We start from the raw sequence: 23,911 nt of genomic DNA, 5'->3' as shown, positions 1-23,911 counted from the left end.
ACCGATTGGCGAGGGCCAAGAAAAATAGGCCTGTGATTTTTAGAAATCCATCGTTGTTCCCTCGCTAAAAAGTTTTAATTTGTGACGGATTAGCGAAGAATTGTTTATGTCGATAAAATCTTACCATTCAGTCGCTGATCCCTCTGTGATACCTCTCTGAACTTCTCTATAAGTATGTTGGTCGATATATTTATGTGTTCTGTCATTGATCTCTCAATAAGCCGTCACTGATTAGCTACAGAATGAATCCGTAGCTGATTCCGTCGCTGAAGGTAAGGTTTCTAGTAGTGGATGTACAACCAAATGAAATCGTCCCCTATTCTACGTACCATCTACATTCCCACTCTCATCTCGTTTGATTGGAAATATGGAATGAAAGCAGGATTTACAAGCAGCACGTTCTAATAAAAAAACTATATATAAGCATGGGCTTCCCCACTAATTTTATGGATAAATACATATAATTTCTAAATGTATTTAAGATAGCTAGTTATATTAACGATATACAGAAATCAAAACGATCCTCTATCGTGTTGAATTATACCGACATAATTTATCGAACATGTTGACTAAGAAACCAATTTAATTATCAGTAATTATTGTATTCAAAATATGAACCCGGTGCTGACCATGACAAGTCCTCACTCATAGTCATATCATCCCAAGAAGACTGAGAGCCGAAATTGTGGACTAAACCCCACGGCGTTGTGTTCTCAACTGATGACGTATAAATGTCCAGTAAAAATGGATCGGTCCAAAAGTCTCCACTCAGTTCGTAATCGTAATTTTGTGGCGTAACATCACTTGGAATATGATCATCTGAGCTACTATCAGTGCCAGAAGAACATGAAGGTGCTTCATCAGGCTTCGTGGTTTCATCGTGATTAATGTTTTCTAACACATGAGTTTGATCATCTTGAACCCGTTTTTTCAAATGTGAGTTCCAACGGTTTTTTACATCATTGTCACTTCTTCCGGGCATATGAGCAGCTATAGCAGTCCATCTATGGATCGATACAAGAGCAAAAATTCTATTTAGCATTTAGCAACATTCAAAATTCAAAAAACTTTTAATATATGGTAGCTAGTGCATATATAATTAAATAATTAAGTAGATTAAAAAGACATGCATGGATCTCTCACTAACGTGTAAACTTACTTGTTGCCAATCTGTTTATGCAATCTCACAATGATCTCATCGTCTTCTTTTGTAAAATTTCCATGTTTGATGTTTGGGCGAAGATAATTCATCCATCGCAACCTACAACTCTTCCCACTTCTAGACAAACCTTAAAGAAAGAAAAAAAATGAACAATAAGTAATTAATTGCTGAAAAAATGGAGATCTATTTGCGAATTTTGAGAATTTGGGAAGTGGCTGTACAATACGTACCAGCAAACTTCGGAAGTAAACGCCAATTCCAGTGGCCATATCTTTGAATATAAGCTCGTAACTTGTCGTCCTCTTCTTTACTCCATGCACCTTTCTTGATTGTATTTTTTTCTAAAGTTAAAGTTTTCTTCATCTTCTTGTTACAATACTCTAAATCTCTATGTTTTTGTTTCCAAATACACACTCATATATACAACTAGATTATGTGATACAACTAGATTATATTAAATAAAATATAAACTTTCTTCATTTCTAGAGTAAACATTTGACCTTGCACTAGGTACACAGATTCTCTATCCGATTTTGGAAATATCTAATTAATGTATGTTTCAATTCGTCAATATATAATCCGACCCTTAAAAAAAAAATTATATTGCTTTAATGCACAGTCATCGATTATTATGATTTGCAATAAATCATTTATTTTCTAATTGTAACAATATAAATATTATTCAACATTTTATTTTGTTCAGTCAAGACGCTCATCCTAATTTTGACTGGGTAAGAGCTTGGTATAGGCGCATGTTGTTTTCATGACCTCCACATAATTATGATTTTTTTTTTTAATTTATATTGTTAAAAAGTAAAAATATATTTTAATTGTATTTTATCAATAATTAAAATTATCAATATATAAAGTCTGCATCTGAATACGCCTTCATCTTGTACAACATCATATTTCGAAACCAAAATCCAACAGCCGATTTACAACATGACAACAGATTTACAGATTTTTGGGTCTTTTCTTTCTCTTTGATATTTTAATTTTTATTTATTTAGTTTACCATTAATGATATGTTTCAATGACACCAAAATAAAAATGGTAATGAGTGCTGTAGAAACAAGGGATATCCCATGGAAACTTAACATTCTAATTCTAATGTGGCGGCTAAAGCTAGAATCATGTAACTCCCAACTAAACGGTTGCCCACTGCTAGTCAGCGGCGGGGCTAAAATTAAAACCAACCGGGCCATATATATATATATATATATATATATATATATATATATATATATATATATATATATATATATATATATATATATATATATATATATATAGAGCCCGGTATTTTAAAAGTGGGGACTCGTGATGACACCTTAAAAAAATTGAAAAAAAATCTAAAAAAAATATAAATCATAAAATTGAGCATAGATCTATGTCCAAGAGAAAAAAAATTGGAAAAAAAATTTTGCATCATTAAAATTGATTCATGATTCAATTTTAATTTTTTATTTTGCATTAGTATTGTCTATGATTCAATTTTAATGATCCGAATTTTTTTTTCCGGATATAGATCTATGCTCGATTTTATGATTTGTATTTTTTTTAGATTTTTTTTCAATTTTTTTAATGTATTCTTATAAGTCCTCACTTTAAAATAAGTCCTCACCCGATCATATATATATATATATATATATATATATATATATATATATATATATATATATATATACACACACACAGAGGAGGGTTCAATTGAGCAAAAAAAAGGTTGCAAATTAGGGATTCATTCTTAGTCACATATTTATTTTGCCGCAAAACACTTAGGCGAACCGGTGGAATGGGTAACGGATACATGTGTGTTTTTCGAACCAAACATGTTTCCTTAAAATATGCTGAACATTACCTTAAAATAAACAAAAACATTTTTTTTTTGTTTTTTTTTTATTTTTAGAATTTTATTTTTATCGAAAATTTATTTTAAATATATCAAAATTCATAATTTTTTTTATTCTAAATATACATCCATATTGACATAGTTTTAAGATAAAATAAATAAATTATTTTTTTTAGAGTTTCAGCTATCGTTATTCATAAGTGAATAAAAACGCCTTAGATTTTTATTACAGTCCATTCGTTATTCACTTATGACTAAAATGCATGCTTAACTTTTTTACAATTTAAATATCGTTTATATAAGAATATATCACGTTATAAAGTTTTATTACGTAAAATATATTTTTTACATCATCTTTCGTCACATGTTATATTTTTATATGAATAAAACGTGTATTAATTGGGGTCATATGTTATATTCATATATTAATAAATCATTTATAAGATTTTTGTTACGGTTCATTTGTTATTCATATATAAATAAGTAGTATGTTAAAAAAAATGTTTTGAAAATTTGAACTACTTATTCATATAGGAATAACAAATGAATTGTAACAAAATTATGATAAATGTGTTCTTCGTATATAAATATAACTTGTGAGGAAAGTCAATACACGTTTTATTCATATGTGAATATAAAATGTGACGATAGTTGATGTAAGCAGTAAAGAGTTTATTATATGTTATATTTATATATGAATGATATATAATCTGTAAAAAAAAATTAATCATATATTTTATTCATATGTGAATAACGAATGTGTCGTACTAAAAATCTCATGCATTTTTATTCACTTATAAATAATGATAGTTGAAAATATAAGAAAAAAAATTAATTTATCTTAAAACTATATCAATATGGATGTCTATTTGTAGAGAATAAAAAATCATGAATTTTGGTATATTTAAAATCATTTTTTGATAAGAATAGCTTCTTAAAAATTAAAAAAACCAAAAAAAAAAATGTTTTTGTATATATTAAGGTAATGATTAGCATAGTTTAAAGAAACATGTTTTGTTGGAAAACACATGTGTATTCTTTTCCTATTTCTGTTGGTACGACGGAGGCTTTTGTGGCAAAAATAAATGAGTGGCTGAGAATGATTTCCCAATTCTCAACCTTTTATATTTTCTCAATTAAACTTACCTCTCTCTCTCTCTCTCTCTCTCTATATATATATATATATATATATATATATATATATATATATATATATATATATATATATATATATATATATATATATATATATATATATATATATATATATATATATATATATATATATATATATAGAGAGAGAGAGAGAGAGAGAGAGAGAGAGAGGTTCCGTTGAGATTCAAAATAAAATAGAGATCTTGAGATTCAACCTCAGCCACATAATTCACATCTGTTGTTCTAACCATCCGACGTAGCGGCACGACAGACCAGTTAGAATCATAAATGATTATGTAGCGCTGCCCGTTCCATTCACCTACGCCACCGTCCCCACCAGCACAACCACCACTGCCACCACCACTACCACTGCCACTGCCACCAACTAACCCCACCACTACTACTTCCGTCACTTATACCACCGCCAGCTCTGCCACCACCACCTCTTCTACCACCAACCGTTATAATCATATATGATTATTTAATCTATGAACAGACATATATGTGTAATCATTTATGATAAGACATATAAATATAAATATTTATTTATAAATATATATATATATATATATATATATATATATATATATATATATATATATATATATATATATATATATACTCTTAACACTTTATAAAGCATATATCTTGGTGGTCCCTACCAATTTTAAGACAAAATTCTTAAAATCCAAGGAGGTGAAATCTTAACCCTCCATTCTTATTGTAATGACCAAGATGTCTTCCCGGACACTCACACGGATCGACCATCTCAGATACCTTTTCCCTCACTCTGCCTTTTCATTTCAAAATTCGAATACTCACATTTTCTCTCTGGAAACCCTAGCTACCATCGCCACAACCAGAAGCACTCTTCTCCTTCTTTCTTCACTTACCGGTGACCCATTAGCACAATCAACACATATACACCTCTTTCACCACGACGACCACGATCATCAATTTTATCTATTTCATTGATTTCATCTCTTTTTAATATGTGTTTTAACTGTTTTTTTAGTACTCCGATGAAGATGACACCTCCATCAGTTCCATTTGTTCCAGTAGCCACCCTCCATATAATATTTCACATAAGCTTTTGCTCACCTTCTTTCTTTCACTTATCTTTATCTGTTCCAGTCAAGTCCACACACCACCATGTTCTATCTAAGGAACCCAAGAAACCACAGATCTAAAGCTAAGCCTATAAACGACAAAATATCGGCCCATCCAGGTTTCTCTCTTTTACATATGTGTTCTTGCCTTCTTTAAATATGTCTAATGTTTGTTTTGAATGACTTTTATTCGGACTCTAATTTTTTCTTATTGTGGCTTCATGTGCAAGGGTTTCAACAAATGAAAGCCAACGACATCACCAACTACCGCTTTCGCCTCCATGGATATTCTCATCTCTCTCTCCCTCTCTGGTTTGAAGAAATACACACATACCATCGTCTCACTTTGATCTGTATTTCTCTATGAAATTGAGTTTTGACACCACCTTTACACTTCCATCTGTATTTCTTTATAACATCGGGTTTTGACAATGTTATTTTTTCACACTTCCACCTGCTACGAGTCTAATATTTGGTTATGGTTCTTTTAGGGTTAGAACACCTAACGCCAAACATTTTGCCTACCATGTCTATTACCAATCATATAGGGATGTGTGTATTTCCATATATTTGTGTGTATCATATGTGTTTGTATGGTTGGAATTTTATGTCTCATTAAGGTAAAAACAATGTTTCATGGAATCAGGCCTTACAATAGTGTTTATTCATGTGTAGTTTTCATGACTATGGCTTTTCATTTTGTAGGCAAGTAAACTTATGGTTCTAAGAATCTTCATTAAGGCTTGAACTTGGTTCAGAAGTTGGAAGTACAACCACGATTCGATGTTTGACCAAATCAGAAATGATTCAAAGCAAATAATAAACAAAATCATGATCCTAACCGACCGGATGATAGTAAAGTGGAATAATGAAGGTATATTTATATTTTTATCTCCACTTTTAGGGATAATCAGAAAAAGAATTGACCCCATTATGACCTGATGCATTTGCTAAAGTGAATTGCATTTCTTTGAACATTAATGATGTAATGTGGTTGACATGTTGCTCCATCCATACCTATTTGAAATAACAAATTCGTACTTGAAACTTATATAGGTGTTATTGATTCTCAAGACTTAAAACCTAAGCATGTGATTCACCAACATGTGACTACTAAGAATCAAAAGAATCACAAGTTTGATGTTTGTATAGGCCTAGATGAAATTTTTGCCTTTCATTTTATAGTCTAAAGGAACCAATTTGGCTTATCATGTCGGCATGTTGTAGATTATTGTCTAAATTGACCAATTTATCCTCTATTTTATTGCTTAAGTGACTGGTTTGCCCTTTGTTTTTTCCTTTCAGGTTTAGAAGCAAAATAAAAGCATCTAGATAGTTAAGGTTTCTCTTCTATTTTGTGCCCTATTCTAGTTAAGGTTTCTCTTTCATGGTGACAAATTTCTTTTTTATTTTTTAAGCCTTTGTGTTTGTTGTCTTACGAATTCGTACTCTAACCGAACACTTTTATCCCTCTATGTATTCTTTAAAAGAGTGCAAGGAATGTATGTATGGATGAAAATAGAAATGTATTAGGTACTTGAGCTCAATGATTTTGACAAATTTGATTTCTTTCTAACAAGGTATATTTCAGCTTTCTTTGTGTTTTTTTTCTGGCATTTAAACTTTTTTTTCATTGATTTTTGGTTTAATTATTCATTTTCCTGTTAATTTCTAATACTCTCAAAGTTACGTTTTTATTTTATGTCTTCCATGATGATTTGATTCTATATATTTTTATTTAGGAAGCGTTGAGTGGGTTGATGTTGGTCTATTTTCCCTTTCTAATGGGTGGTTGCTTTCGGCTAAAGCTTATCTTACATATAATAGATTTGCATTGCCATATGAGTATGATGGTAATTGACACAAGGATAAGTTGCAGTTCACACCGATGGGAAAAAGAAAGGTAGTCAAAAGTTCTTGACAACAAGTTGTAAGAAGGTAGTTTGACATTTTTGATCCTAAGATAGTTTTATGTGTAATGACTGTTGGGTTTTCTGCTTATAGATTTTTATCTTTTCGTATCAGTCATGGAGGATTGGAGGTTTCTTCTCACTAATATTTCCTTTCTTTAGTATTCGGGTAATCTTTTAAATTTGTTTTTACATAATATCTGTGTGAGGTTTTCCTGTACTCAATAACACTTTGCCTGTATATGGATTATGTCTGGATGATCTTGAGTTATCACCAAGCTGCAAGAACATCAGTGATGAAAGGTACAAAAAACAAGGACAAAGTAACTGATTCTAAATACTTGCAAAAAAACAGAAAAAAATAAAAAGTAGGATCAGACCCATTCCCGATCCCTCTTTGCTTGACGGCTCGTCTGTGTATAAGGTCTAACCGTGTCTATCTGCTTGATCGGGTGCATACTTCTCGTCTTCTCCTTGGACAAGTGGCTTTATTTCCTCTGGTATTTCGAGTAGGAAACCCTCTAGCGCTTGTCCTTTAATACTTGTGCGTGGGCGGTAGCTGATATCATGTTCTCCCAATTTAATTGCCCATTTTGCCAAACGTCCTAACGTCTCTGGTTTGAGAATGCTTGATCGGGCAGTTGGTTAACACCTCTACTTAGTGTGACTGAAAGTATTGTCTCAGGCATTGTGATGCATAGATGAGGGCTAGCACTAGCTTCTCCAGGATGGGGTAGTTAACCTCTGGGTCTTGTAAGGCCCGACTGACAAAATAAATTGGCAATTGCCTTCCTTCCCTTTCTACCACCAACGCGAATGAGATTGCTTCATTCAAAGCTGATAAGTATACTTGCAACGTTTCACTTGGGACAAGACTAGCCAGTGTTGGCAGCTTGTGCAAAGCTTCTTTCAATTTCTAGAGCGTTGCTTCTGCTGTTGGTGTCCTTTGGAAATTGCTCTTTTGGATGCATCATTTGAGCGTTTGGAAGAGTGGCATGGCTTTTTCTGCTGATTTGGAGATGAACCGGATCAGGGCGGTCAGCTTGCCATTTAATCCTTGGACATCTCTTATGGTATGTGGGGATGGAACCTTCATCAGTTCATCTACTTTGATAGGGATTGGTTGGATCCCCTCCAGAGTGACGTAGTATCCCAATAATTGTCCTTCCTCTACTCAAAAGGTGCACTTCCCCGATTTTTAACTTCATTCTAACATTCTATAGGGTCTTGAGTGTCTCTTCCACGTCTTCCAAGAGTGTTCCTTCATCTGGGCTTTTGATGACAATGTCATCTATATATACTTCAATGTTCCTTCCAAATTGTTTTGAAAAGAGCGAGTTGACCAACCGTTGTTAGGTTGCTCCTGCGTTCTTTAGACAAAACGACATTTTCTGGTAGCAGAATGCGTCGTGGTCCGTGTAAAAGGCGGTCTTCTCTTCATCCTCCTTGCTCATCAACATTTGATGGTGCCCTTTGTATGCGTCTAGGAAGCGTTTCCGTCTAAACCCCCGCAAGGACTGCACCTTTTGGTCGATTTCCGGTAGGGGATAGCAGTCTTCGGGACATGCCTTGTTTAGATCAGAATAGTCGATGCACATACACCATGTTCCATCGTGCTTCTTGACCATGACTAGGTTTGCGATCCATGTTAGGAATATTGATTCATGGAGTATTCCCTCATTGGTCAACTTGGCTACTTCAACATTGATCGCTTTGTTCCTGTCCCCTCCTTGGAAACTCTTCTTCTGCTTCACCTTGTAACAACCCAAATTTCTAAATAAAATTTTTCATTTTTAATTAATCAAAACATTCCCATAAAATGTGAATTATCAAAGACAATTGTTTGCAAATCCATAACATCAACATTTTATTTCAAATATCAGAGTGTCCCATCAAAATCAACTGTCGGAGAGTGCATGTCATGCCATCAAGCCTTGCCCTTGCCCTTAGGCTCAGAAGTACCTGAAGGAAATCAACAAACTGTAAGCTAATGCTTAGTGCGTTCCCCAAAGCATACCCCACACAATCCACATAATCACATAAACCATATTAGCTATAAAAGCTACATAAACCACATAAGCCATGCATACAACCTATAAGGATGCCATGGAAACCCTCCAATGTCATATACCTAATGTCACTGGAACCCCCACGTGGTCTTAACTACCTGCCATGGGAACCCCCACATGGACTTCCTGCCTTGGGAACCCCCACATGGTCTCAATCTATTGCCACGGGAACCCCACGGGGTCTGTCATGCAAATGTCATACCAACATAGCATATAATCAATCAATAATCCACATAACATACATGGGCTGGACTTGGTGCCTTAGACCAATTGGTATGGTGAGAAGACTCACCTCTCACAAATGTTGAACTGATAAGATAAGATCAGATAAGTCCCAACGTGCAGCTCCAACTCAACTGCCTACAATCATATATGACTACTTTGTCAAAATCTGAACATACCAATAATATCCTCAAAGTCAAACTTGGTCAACCATGGTCATAGTCAAGGTCAACAGTCAAGGTCAACAGTCCATGTTGACCCAACTCGTCGAGTGCATCTAGCAACTCGTTGAGTTCCTCCAGTGTTCAGAAAACCGGGGAAAAACCCGATCCAACTCATCGAGTTATCTTATCAACTCGCCGAGTTTACCCTACAGACCGAAAACGGGAATACCCGGTCCAACTCGTCGAGTTTCCAGGGCAACTCGTCAAGTTTTCCCTTGTCTTAAGATATTCAGTCCTTCCAGCCGAATCTAAACCCCAAACTAAGGATCCAGTCCCTTAGGACTGAAATACCACGTAAAGTTGCAAACTTTATGTGCATGCAAGGCCTCAAGAGGCTAAGATACTTAAACTAAGTATCATACATGGTTTAGGGCATGGATAAGGGCTTAGACTAGATAAAGTGAGCAACTCTATGTCCAAGTGGGCCTAGAGGTGTCTAGATCTGGAACCATATCCCCATGACAAGCCCAAATATGAGATTGATACCATTATGCACCAAAAGTGACAATATATTTCCATAAGACGAGATCTAAGAAAATAAGGATCAAGGTGGCAACTTTATACCTCAAGATGGTTGCCTTAACAGAGTAGATGTCGGATCTATGGCGTTCTCTTCACTTCAATCACTTCAATCTTCAAGTTTCATTCCAAAAAGCACAAGATTTACTCTCCAAGGCTCACACACACTCAAGAAGCACTAAAACGTAGCTAGGGTTTCTCTCTGGACTGTTAGGACGATGAGGGAGGCCACAAATGATCATAAGTTCCTTAAATAGGGTACAAGCCCCTGAAATTTAGGGTTTTCCTTTACAGCGTCTACTCGTCGAATTGGGACATTCCAACTCGTCGAGTAGACCCTATGTCACACCCCAAAACCAAGAACGGCGGAAACGTTCTGGGGCGGAGGACGTCATGTAAAGTATCACAACAATGCAAAGTAGTAAACAAGCAACAACATCATCCATTTCATTAATAGTATAATTTTAAATACAAGTGTGTTCTTTCATAGAATAAAACAATATAACGAATATTCAAAATAAAAGACGAGTCTTGACTGCTCCGTCTTCACAAAACCTGATCGTCGTACATGTCTATTGGTGACCTGAGAATACAAGTTATTTTGAAAGCATAGATCAGCATAAAGCTGGTGAATTCATAAGTATTTTAATGTCATTATTTATATAAGTACCAATGAAAAGGTTTGTAAGTAATTGTAAACGTTTGACTTCCTAGAAAATCCCATATTTCCTACTAGTATAAAAAGGAGTCATCTACTGAGACCCGAATGAAAGTACGTAAGTAGTCTTCTAACGAGACCCGCTGTAAGTAGGTAGTCTTCTCACGAGACTCGCTGTAAGTAAGTAGTCTTCTCACGAGACCCGCTGTAAGTAAGTAATAATGTGATTGATAGTCCCCATTCTAAAAGTTCTCCATATAAGAGATTTTGGGAACTAAAGGTGACCTCCGCAACGAATTGCTAGGTCTAATAATCCACATTAATGTTACGAAATCCTATATATATCCAACATTATACCTATAATAGCTTAGTAGGAATTATATATATATATATATATATATATATATATATATATATATATATATATATATGAATATATGAACGTATACCTTTGCTACCCAAAGGTACTGAACTTACTGATTAGAACCATTATATCTATATATGTATACATAATATATGAGTAATATTTAGACGACCTTCGGACAACTAACTGATACCTTAAGTACACATCCAAACAAGGAAAAGGAAATAAAGCGAGTTAGCAGTTCTAAGTCCTTTAAACATTATTTATATAACTATACATATCTAGACATGCTTTTAACAATTGTACTAAGAATAGTAAATAGTATCTCCTAAATATACCTATTATAGTTACTAGTAATGTATGTGAATTACCGAAAGTATGCCTTTGCTACTCAAAGGTACTGAATTGACTGATAGAACTTATATGTCTATATATGTATACATAATATATAACTAGTATTTAGACGACATTCAGACAACTAACCGATACTCTAAGGCCACATCCAAACAAGGAAAAGGAATTAAAGCAAGCTAGCAGTAACATTACTTATATAACTAAACATATATAGGCATGCAATTGACAATTTAAAAGTATAAAAGAAGTATTGGTAAAACCTTTGAAAAGTTTAATAAATAAGAATCGATGACTTGATGTCAGTTTATAAAATGATTTAAAAGCAGTTTGTTTGATAAGAACATTTTAAAGTATAAGAAATCATTTTGAAGTAGTATACTGAGTAAAACAGCTAAAAGCGTAGTAAATCTATAGTTTGATAGTTATTAATCACATGTGATTGATGTAATAACTATCATGATTCAGCTTGTATCCCCCCCATAAAAGTATTTAAAAACATTTAAAAGATTAATTAAGGGGGTATGAACTCACTTGTAGTGGGTGGTTGTGGATGAACTGAATGATGTAGGATCCTAAGTGTTAAGTGAAGACTTGTACACACACGAAGATCCTAGTTAACATATAATCACATATACGTATCCAATTAGTCATAAAACAACTAATTAACCAAGTTTAAGACATCCTAAGACATGTAAAACACTTGATTTAAGTGCTATAAGTCATAAGGATTGCATCTAAGGGTGGTAGGACCTTGCTATTGAGTTTGGGGTTCAAGGGTAAACTCCCTTGGAGTTTACGGTTTTGTGACCATAAATCCTTGAGTTTATGGTCGTAAACCCATGAGTTTACGGCCATAAACTCATGTTTCTTTGACCATTCGTGTTTTGAAGCTTTAAAGATCACAAGAAGCATTCCTACTTCATGTTTAAGCCTTAGGAAGAGATTAGGGCACCATTTCACTCCTTTTAGGAGTTTACGGTCCTTAGACCACTTCCCTTTGGGTTTACGGCCGTAAACCCAAATGATTATGGTTTTATGATATTTTCAAGTACTAAGCACATCAAGGAAGGGATCTAGGCTAGTTTCCAAGGCTTGGAAGGGACTAGGGCACACTTTGGCACCCTTTTTAGGGTTTACGGTCCAAGAACATCTTGGACCGTAAACACCTTTGATCCTTGGTTTCTTGGGTGTTTTCTTGATGTTTAGAAGTGTAACAAGCTCTATAATACTCTAGGATAGAAGTACTTACCAAAAAGGTCCCTATACATGAGCAAAAATATACACATAAGCAATGCAAATTAAAATAGAGCAGAAAGATAAAATACGTACCAGCCACAACATCTGGCATTGCCCGAGCCTCCTCGGCGGTCAACTGGAATGCACGACTCTTCACTACTGGAGTATCTGCCTTGGCAGGGCGGCCGTCGGTGATCCTCGTCGTGGAGGGCGCAGGCACAGCCACCGCTCCTCCTCCTCCCTACAACCTCGGATAATCGGCCTTTTTATGTCCAGTCTGGTTGCAGTGGATACAAATCAGGCCCTTCTTGGGGCAATCCCTGCTCTTGTGGCCCGGCTGACCACATGTATAACATACCGGGCCCGTCCCCCGACAAGCTCCACCATGAGATCTCCTATACTTGGCACACCGGCCACGACCCTACAGGCCCCCACTGGAAGAATCTGAGGTCTTAGGCTTTTTAGCCTGACCTACTGCTGTCTGTGCCTGCTCTGGTTTCTGCTTGGTGCGGAACTCCAACTCCATCTCCCGCTTACGGGCCTTCTCCACCATCTCGTTCAGGGTTTTTCACCCTGTAAAGCTCACAAACTCTCGGATATCATCCCTCAACATGGAATGATACCTCGTCCTCCTCATGTCCTTATCTGTAGCATACTGTAGGATAAAAAATGCTCGTTCCCGAAACTTGGTGGTGATCTCGGCCACAGTCTTGGTGGTCTGATGGAGCTCCAGGAACTCCTTCACTATGTGTTGCACCTCAATAGGTGGTGCAAACCCCAGATCAAAGCGTCTAAAAAACTCTACCCATGTCATCTCAGCCACACCGGCTGCTCCCTCCTGGCTAGTCACCTCACCCCACCAATCCCGGGCTCGATCCCTCAGCATACACGAAGCAAAACCCACCTTTGCCGCATCAGGGCAAGAACTCGTGCCCTGGGCGTCTGCCACCCAACGCCGACTACCTATGGGGTCCCTGACCCGGATAAACTCCGGCGCCCTGCACGCCTTGAACTCCCAGAACGAGGGAGTTCGGGCCCCGACCTAGCCCGCAACAATCTCGGCTCTGAATGACCTGAGCCTCTCCTCCATAATCTCCATCATTCCTTCCTTGACTGTCCCAAAAATCATTGGGGTGGCGTCAGGGATGCCCCTCGTAACCTCGACTGCAATGAGCTTGCGCTGCCTCTCGTCAATGGGCGTTGTACCGTCGCCCGACCCAGATCCGGACCCTGATCCTGATCCCCCGGCTCCAAACCGTGTCACCACCATTCTGATCTGAAATACCATATGACAAAATGTCCAAAAAGGGGATCTTCCCACACCGTTTCTCCTTAGAGCTTCCAGGCCTAACATTAGTTCGGGTACAGGTCCTGTGCTTTCAGTAGTACGGGCCCAATACTACCTTCCACACCTACCGGTAACTTCCCCAAAGCTCTACCTGATAACTCTAATTCATCCCAAAAAAAAAACATATCTCACGGCTACTGCATATCTCAAATCCTAGGCTATCCTATGATTTGCTCAATCCCATCAAATTAGATCTCAAATCAATCATAACAAGTTGCCTTTATGCATGCAAATTATACATAGAACAGGATCAAATAGACTTTCAAATAATAGATTCTACCCAAGGACCACAACCAGACAAGGAACAGGAAATAAGGCCAAATCAATCATTCTAAGGCTATAAGCTCGTAGCCGTATACAATTTTAAAAGCATACACATAACAAAATCCATCCAACTATAATAATCCAATATTAGTATCACATGGCAAACATATTGGGGAATCACTTACTTGAGCTCGGCCGATCACGCGCATTGCACTCTCCTCTTTTTCCATTTAAGAAGTTTTTAACTTTTGATTTTTTTTTAATTTTTTTTTACCATTTCCTTAGTTTGAGTCCTGACACACCCGATAGTGTTCCCGAATCCCTCAAACCAAGGCTCTGATACCAACTAGTAACAACCCAAATTCCTAAATAATTTTTTTTCAATTTTAATTAATCAAAAAATTCCCATAAAATGTGAAATATCAAAGACAATTGTTTTCAAATCCATAACATCAACATTTTATTTCAAATATCAGAGTGTCCCATCAAAATCAAATGCCGGAGAGTGCTTGTCGCACCATCAAGCCTTGCCCTTGCCCTTAGGGTCAGAAGTACCTGAAATAAATCAACAAACTGTAAGCTAATGCATAGTGAGTTCCCCAGATCATACCACACACAATCCACATAATCACATAAAGCATATTAGCTATAAAAGCTACATAAACCACATAAGCCATGCATATAACCTATAAGGATGCCATGTAAACCCTCTAAGATCTTATACCTAATGCAACTGGAACCCCGGCGTGGTCTTAACTACATGCCATGGGAACCCCCACATGGTCTTCCTTCCATGGGAACCCCCACATGGTCTCAATCTATTGCCACGGGTACCTCCCCGGGTCTTTCATGCAAATGTCATACCAACATAGCACATAATCAATCAATAATCCACATAACAGATATGGGCCGACCTTGGTGCCTTTGACCCATTGGTATGGTGAGACGACTCACCTCTCACAAATGTTGAACTGAGAAGATAAGATAAGATAAGTCCCAACACGCAGCTCCAACTCAACTACCTACAATCATCATATGACTAATTTTTCAAAATACGAACATACCAACAATATCCTCAATGTCAAACTTGGTCAACCATGATCAAAGTCAAGGTCAACAATCCATGTTGACCCAACTCGTCGAGTGCATCTAGCAACTCGTCGAGTTCCTTCAGTGTTCAGAAAACCGGGGAAAAACCCAATACCACTCGTCGATTTATCTTATCAACTCATCGAGTTTACCCTATAGACCGAAAATGTAAAAACCGGGTCCAACTCGTCGAGTTGTGAAGGCAATTGGTCGAGTTTTCCTTTGCCTTAACATATTCAGTCGTTCCAGCCGAATCCAAACCCCAAACTACAGATCCAGACCCTTAGGACTGAAATACCACGTAAAGTTGCAAACTTTACATGCATGCAAGGCCTCAAGAGGCTAAAATACTTAAACTAAGTCTCATACAAGGTTTAGGGAATGGATAAGAGGTTAGACTAGATAAAGTGAGAAACTTTATGTCCATGGGGGCCTAGAGGTGTCTAGATATGGAACCATATCCTCATGAAAAGTCCAAATCCAAGCTTGACCCCATTATGTACCAAAAGTGACAATATACTTCCATAAGATGATGTCTAAGCAAATAAGGATCAAGGTGGCAACTTTATACCTCAAGATGGTTGCCTTAACAAAGTAGATGCCGGATCTATGGCTTTCTCCTCACTTCAATCTCTTCAATCTTCAAGTTTCCTTCCAAAAAGCACAAGATTCACTCTCCAAGGCTCACACACACACACACAAACACTCAAGAAGCACTAAAATGCGGCTAGTGTTTCTCTCTGGACTGTTAGGACGATTAGGGAGGCCACAAATGATCCATACGTTCCTTAAATAGGGTACAAGCCCCTGAAAATTAGGGTTTTTCTTTGACAGCGTCTACTCGTCGAGTTGGGGCATTCCAACTCATTGAGTAGACCCTAAGTCCCGCGTCCAACATCGATCTCTACTCGTCAAGTTGGGCTCCCCAAATCGTCGAGTCCTAGTACAAAACCATAAAAACTTGAAAAATCAATGATACCTGGAACAAGCGTTACACACCTCCTTGGTTCCTGGCTTTATCATTAGTTTGTGCTCTATGACCTTTCTGTCTACTACCTCCATGTTTTTGGGTGTCCATGAAAAAAAATGTTTGTATTTCTTCAAGAGGTCAATCAGCTCCTATCTTATTACTGGAGGAAGGGTTGCTCCTATACTGACTAGTTGGTATGGGTGTTCTTCATTGGTGATCACCTTTTCGCTGCACAACTCTGATAGTGTCTTCTTGGCCTCTTTCACAATATCCTTTTTGTTAGGATGAAAATCCTTGATAGATTGTTTAGATTCAAACAAATTAAACTAAGAACATAAAGATGATTTAAAATATGTTGAATGATTCAAATGTCACACCTCAGAAGAACTCGATCAAGAATTGCTACTATAGAGGCGTGATTAGGGTTACAAGATAATATCAGAGTTACTAAAGTTCGATGCATGCATGCATCTTATATAACCTAACCCTAGTAAATAAATACGGGAGGACAGGCCCAACCCGTTTACAAAACAGACTATACATAAGGCCCAATGACGCAACATAATTATCCTAACAATCTCCCCCTTTGCGTCAATTGAGCGAGAGTTCTTCAATGCTAAGTTCGCTTCTGTACTTAGTAAACCTTAGGAATAAAATTCAACAAAGCCTTGAGAACCTGGATGTACCATTGAGTCATGTCTGAGAAGCATTTTACATCTCCTTTGCTATTTCCCTTGAATTTGGTGACCAGATCCAAAATGAACTCAAGACAAGAAGTACTGTATAGATGTTTATCTGGAAGGTACAAACAGGTCTTGCAAATGTCTGCATTACTTTGTTCTGTAGCCTGAAATACCACATACCATCCGTATTTGTAAATATTTCCTATCTTCCACTTCTCAAAACCTTATGGGGATTATTTAGGGAGAACGTAGGGCTTCCTCCGTAGTACAACAACTACCTCTACATCCATATTACCTACCTCTTGAATATAGGAAGTTATCATCAGTTTGAGATGTAGGATAACAGGCTCGTACTTATGTTCATCTCTCAACAACAAGTTAGAGAGCATGATCCATTTGTATGGTTTGAGACACGGCATGTCTGCGAGAGTGAATTCATGAACTTGACTTGTAGAACCTCTAATAACTTTGAATTTTGCATTTGGGAAACTGTCAGTCTCAATTGGTCTAATGACCTTCACTGTCGTTATCTTGATCGCACTCCACATTTCGTAATGTGGCTTCACGTGCTTGAGATAGAACGAGAAGAGGAGATGGCCAGCTCCGCTGTCAGTAGATGGGACGTTCGCAACTATTACAAAAGAGCGAAACTTGAAGGCCTTAGGAGTTATTGGAAGATCCAGTTGCGAATCATGTGTGTTCTGAAGCTCGAACGACACAACTGGTTCTAACCAATATTGACTTGGTAAGTCTACAGCTTCATTCTGAATATGTTTCAGTGTCCATTCAGGAAATAGGAGCTTTCTGCTTTCAAGTGTAACCTGAGCTTCTTTTTCTGCTTTCTCTTTCTATTCAGCCTCATGAACAATTCTCTGTTGCTCATCGAATTCAGCTTCACGAGCTTTTTGCTTTTTGAGTTCGTCTTCATCAGGCTCTTCATCTTCAGTATTATCAATAATTGGGTCATTGCTAAAAAGTTTTTCTTTATCCATAGGCTCAGAATCGCTTTTGCAGTGTGCTTGGCTGAAGGTTTGGGGTCATCCTTCTTGGATTGTGACTTATCTTCTCCCCCTTGTGTCGGAATGACGGGAGTCTCCGAAAAACCCTCAATCCTACTAAGCATAGCAATAGCTGGACGAAACTGGTCAACAAGATGCCTGCGAATTGAAATGGTGAGTATTGGATCATGAGAATCAAGGATATTGGAGAGCAAAGCATTTACACCCCCAACACAACTTTTGACCATAGCTCGCTCGGACTGAAGATCTTTGATCTCTTTGTTGGCTTGATCAAGTTTGGCTTAATGAACCATGACTGTTGTGGTGTGAGCAGCAAGTTGATCCATGAGCGTATTTTCAGCTGCAAGAGACTCTGAAAGCTTTGTCATCTTCGTAGAAATAGAATCTTTGAAGTTAGCATTATCCTTTTGCAGCTTAGTGCGAACTTGGGCAAGAGCCTCCTTCTCCTTTCCTAAGGTGGTATTGAGACCAGCTATAGCCTCCTTAGCCATAAGCGTGTTCGACTCAGCGGACGATTGTAAGTTAGTCATAAAGTCCTTAGCATCAGAAATAAGCGTTTCCATTTTGGTAGCCATTTCACCACATAAAGTTGCAGCATCTGAAACAACCTTATTGGCCTTATCCAAATTGGACTGATGTTCTTTGGTAAGTGACTGAAAGAAGGCTTCAATGGCAGCCTTAGAGTAAGCATCAGAAGAAGAATCACGAGAAGAACTGATCAACGAGTCGAGCTTCTCGGTAAGAACTTTGAATTGGCGTCGAGTAACCGGAGCCTCATCATCATTGGCAGCCCTGATGTTGAACGGACTATAGGTGAATCCTGATAAGTCTTCTTCACCATCACCGTATATCATGTTCGGGTCATTTTGGCGAAGAGGAGAAATGGGTGGGGTGTTGTGACGAGTTACGAAACCTGAAGGTTCAGCCCCCGCATTAGATGCGGTGATAGAAACAGGAGGTTCAACAGATGTTTTGGGTGTGGTGGTAGAATCAGTGAGTAAGGGATTAGATAATGAAATACTAGTCTGAGACTGAGAAGAGACTGGTGGGGGACATGGTGCAATAGTTATTGGTGTGGAAGAGGTTGTAGTTTTGGGTGAAGGAGGAGGAGATGGAAAGGAATCATTGTGAGTAAGAGTTACCTCAGGGTTAGATGTGACATCTTCATTGCGAACAGGTTCTTCCTCCTCGTTGAGAACAGGTTCTTCTTCCTCATTACGAACATCTGACTGTGTGGCAGATTGCGAATGTTCGCTTTCAGATGGAGTGGGGGACTTGGCCTTGTGAGCAATTGTCTTCAACTTTCGCTTTTTATGAGCAACTGCAGATGGAGCAGCTTTCGCCTATTGCTTTTTGGGAGTGTTTGTAGGCTCGGATGGACCTTCCTTATCATCCTTTTTCTTTTATCCCTCCTTGCTCCCTTTATTACCCCCTTTTTTTGGTGTATCTGCTTCATCAATAATCAACTGCATCTCAGGAGTTAAAGGACGAAAACCTGAGGCAGGAATTTTACGATAGCCTTCAAGAATTTTGCTGGCAGGAGGCACATCAGGAAGCATGGCCTAAGAGATTAAGCCACAAAAAGGGAAATTAGAAGTGTCTGCAACAATGATTCCAGTGGTGTGAAGGGTTGAAACATTGGACATCAGGGCATCTTGCATATTTGGAATCTTTAACTTGGTGATGGCCCTTTGAACAATGATGGACCAGAAGGGTGCACAAGAAATTTTCCTGTGACGAGTTGTTGAATGTGTGCTTTGAATCACTTGGGCCCAGAGAACAACACCATAGTCTATGTTCAGTCCAGTATAAACACCATAGATGATTGCCATGAACATCTTGCTAGCGCAATCAGATCCAATAACTCTTTCAGAAAAGGCCTTGAATAGCAGAGTGAAGAGGCCATTCCATTGTGGTGGCAGATTTGGTTTCCTGAACTTGCAGACGACGGTTAGGGTTTCTTTATACCCCATTTGATAAAACATCTCCAATAGGGCAGCGTTAGATACATAGTCAGGGTTAATCATGTCCTCCGATTGAGGAAGCCCTAGAACATAGCAGAAGCGTGATTTGGAGATGGAGGTTTTGTGATTGAGGATCTCAAACGTAATTGTAACACCAGCAAAATTTAGGTCAAAAACAAATTGTTCAATGACCTTAATTGGGATAAATGAAGTGATAGAGATCGTATCTAGGTTTCCAAAAATATAAAGAACACTAAAATCCGAGTTATAACGAAGAAGTTATGACCAATCGAAGATCCGCAACAAAACCTACAAAACACTGTTAAGCGTAAAATACGAAATTCCGATAAAATACTTTTTGGCCTTAAGTATCTAAATGAAAGTCGTAGATATCATTAAACCGTAAACATACATAAAAAGAACGCCCAAATCTGACTTCGTATGAGGAAGTTATTATTTTTCGAAGTTTCTGACCTAGCAGTAGACAGCTAAAAACTCGAAATAGAGATCGAGCGGTCTTTAGCCGACACAACCTAAATGAAAGTTGAAGACCCTGACAATAGGAGTACAACAGTAAAAAGTCTGACGAAAATGGACATCAGATGAAGGAGTTATGGAATTTAAACGGACTTTTCCAGGCCCGGCCTGTTAAAAATAATATAATAAAAAAAAAGTCAAAATTAGCCGACGGAGTCTAAACGAGAGTTGTAGAACCTTTTCACACCTACGTGTTCATATAAAGAACGTCGAAATCGGAGCTCGTATGTGAAAGTTACGGATTTTACAAGTTCGGGACACAAAACCCGAGGCTGACTCAGCCTCACGACGTGAGGGAACCATGCTCACGACGTGAGCTCGTGACTGATCGGTTCCAGAGTGTCAGCCACGTCAAATCGTCGAAGAGGATCATGCTAACTAAGCCTCACGACATGAGCAATCCAAAACTCACGACGTGAGACCCCAAATCAGCCCCTGTAAATAGAAGCTTAAGGGTGCCGGGTTTGGTGCTCATCTCTTTCCATCTAAGTGCCGTTACTCTGCGTGATTACCTCGAGAAGCCTTCACGAAGCCCCGGTTTTTCATAATCGAGTCCCGAAGGAAGTTCTACACTCCCGAGATCCCCGAGAATCCAGAGATTTCAACTCTCTCTAGTCGAAGTTCTGCTCGATTCTTCTCTCGACTACTTCAAAACAACCACTTCAATCAAGTGAGTTCTTACCCCCATTTCTATGCTTTTAACTGATTTTAAATGCTTTTGAACACTTTACGGGGGAGAATCCAAGTAAACACACGGTTAATCTTGTGTGAAAACATCTATCTTTCGTTATACATTTCAGATTGTTTTTAATAACTATCATATGGATCATGTCTAACATACAAAACATGTTACTTTACTTTACCCTCACGGAATGGAATATGAGTATAAATATCATAAGCTCTATTTATACGTTTACATCATATTTAGGGTAACCACTTTCGTTATGACATCTTTATACATACAAGAACATACAAATCATTTTATGCCTTTATTATCATTATGAAAAAGGATAATCGTTACAGAAACAAACATATACATTTTAATACGTGACTTAATTGAGAATTCGTGAGGCATTCATCTTCAATATACCTTTTAAAGGTACCACTAGAAGTCCTGTTTATAACCAGAATCTCCCGTCCGGAGAACGTGACAAGTATGTATAGATCTATACGGGACTAATGATCCCGCGCCCTGACTGCTAGCTACAGTCCCCGGGGTGACAAGTGTCATCTCATTTCGACGCCTGAAGAACGTCGCTACAGGCAAACTATGATAGTACGGTTATAAAAACTCACTGGATAGACAATTATTATGGTATTACGTTTTAATGGGGAAAAGTAACAAATACAGTTCTTTTCACATTCAAATACAAATCTTCTTGTAGTTTTGTTTTATAATAAGACTATACATCATCTTTTGAGCATGTCATATTTGCTTACAGGTTACGGTCTTGGACATTTGAGACTACATTTCACTTTTAGGAAAATATAGGATTTTCCTGGATCAAATACATACAGTTTATACAACGATCTTTCATACTCATATCATACATTTGTTAGAAAATATCGGATTTTCTGGAAAAACATACACGAACTTTCGAATGGAATACATTTTATCAAAACACTACTTATGAACTCACCAACTTTGTTGTTGACACTTTTTCTTTGAAATGTATTCTCAGGAAAACGCTAAGTCAGGTAGCAACTACTTTTTGAAGACTAACGCGCTGGCGTTAGTAACATATTTTGGATCACCATATTGTATTTGATATTTAAACATGTAACACATACAATCATGTAAACTTTTCAAATATATTTATATTATGGCGGTGTATACTTTCTTTACTATTCAATTGTTATGATACTGTACATGACGTCCTCCGCCCCTGAACGTTTCCGCCGTTCTGGTTTGGGGGTGTGACAGATTGGTATCAGAGCATTGTTTATAGTGAACTAAGTATATCAAAACCATTTATTTTTGATATACAACTATAAACACAGCTGGGCAAAAACACTCTGAGTGAGAGTTATACTTTTAAAATGAATTTTTTATAAAGTATACATGCATACGTTATCTAACAGGGTCAGTATCATGATGAAAACAATATAGAAGTATTATAGATGAGTTGTGCACTAAAGTTATGCCTTGAGATATGTAATTGGAACTGGGATGAATATAGCCTGATCAACTATATTTGTGCGAGAGCCGACTAACGTATACCAGGGAGTAGCTGCAGTGGACAACAAGTCTAAAACTTACCAAACATAACCTCTTTGAATCAAACATAACATTTAGAATACTATAGGAGTATTTGGTAAATGCAATAAGTTTAAACTTTGATACTTCAGTATGTGCTTTAGTTTATAGTAAATTCTTAACCCTATTCTCGTATAGACACTATGGCTGGATTCCACCTACCAGGAGACCCCTACTACCCCAATCAAGGCAAGGAGGGATGGGAGGAAGACGACCCAGAAGAGGATGAGGAACCCATGGAGGAGGAGGAAGAGGAAGGCTCTGATGGGACAGACTCGGAACCAAAAATAATCAATCCACCTGCCGTCCAACCTCCTGCGGTTCGAAGAGGTTTTCAGGGACCAACTCCCGTCTGGGGAAGTCACATTCACCATTGGAGTCAACAGCAAGGATTGCGCCCTCCTTACGACATGTTTCGGGACTTCTACAACGTCAGTGGTGGAAGTTCAGCTAACCGGGCTCTCCCAGTCATGGTGGGCAAAATAGCAAACCCAACCAACCGCCCCAGCCGCAAATGTCATAGTAGACCGTACTTGTTATGAGTGCGGAGCAACGGGGCACTTCCAAAAGGACTGCCCGAAGGCAAACAACAAGAATACTGGGGGAAGTGGCCAAGTATTCGCAATGGACCAGGAGGAAGCCGTTGCAGACCCCACTGTTGTTACGAGTATGTTTTTCCTCGATAGAACATTAACATGCATTTTAATTTATAGTGGAGCGGAGAAGAGTTTCGTGAGTCTTAAATTTAAAAGTCTTCTTAAACAAACACCCCAATCATTAAGCAAAACCTTCATAGTAGTAATAACAAGGATAGACTAAAAGCACTGAAAACACATATGTAGAATGCACTATCCCACTAACGAACACTTTTTCTGATCGACTTCACTCTTGATGCGATAAGAAGTTCCCATATAGCTACTATAAATGAATTGGCTTGGTCTTCGCC

At 37.8% G+C, this 23,911-nt stretch overlaps 1 protein-coding gene across 1 annotated transcript; it reads right to left on the bottom strand.

The window, feature by feature from the left end:
* Positions 1-384: 384 nt before the first annotated feature.
* On the bottom strand, positions 385-1,593 carry LOC145162686 (transcription factor MYB72-like). The gene is made up of 3 exons (XM_079081756.1): positions 1,393-1,593; positions 1,160-1,289; positions 385-1,004 (listed from the first exon to the last, which is right to left on the bottom strand). Exons 1-3 carry the CDS (start codon positions 1,523-1,525, stop codon positions 590-592), a joined length of 678 nt encoding a protein of 225 aa, XP_078937882.1. The 5' UTR covers positions 1,526-1,593; the 3' UTR covers positions 385-589.
* Positions 1,594-23,911: the final 22,318 nt, after the last annotated feature.

Source organism: Lactuca virosa, chromosome 3, assembly GCF_052849685.1.
Source record: "Lactuca virosa cultivar CGN04683 chromosome 3, Lactuca_virosa_CGN04683_v6, whole genome shotgun sequence".
NCBI lineage: Eukaryota > Viridiplantae > Streptophyta > Magnoliopsida > Asterales > Asteraceae > Lactuca > Lactuca virosa.
This window is presented reverse-complemented; position numbering and strand designations above follow the sequence as displayed.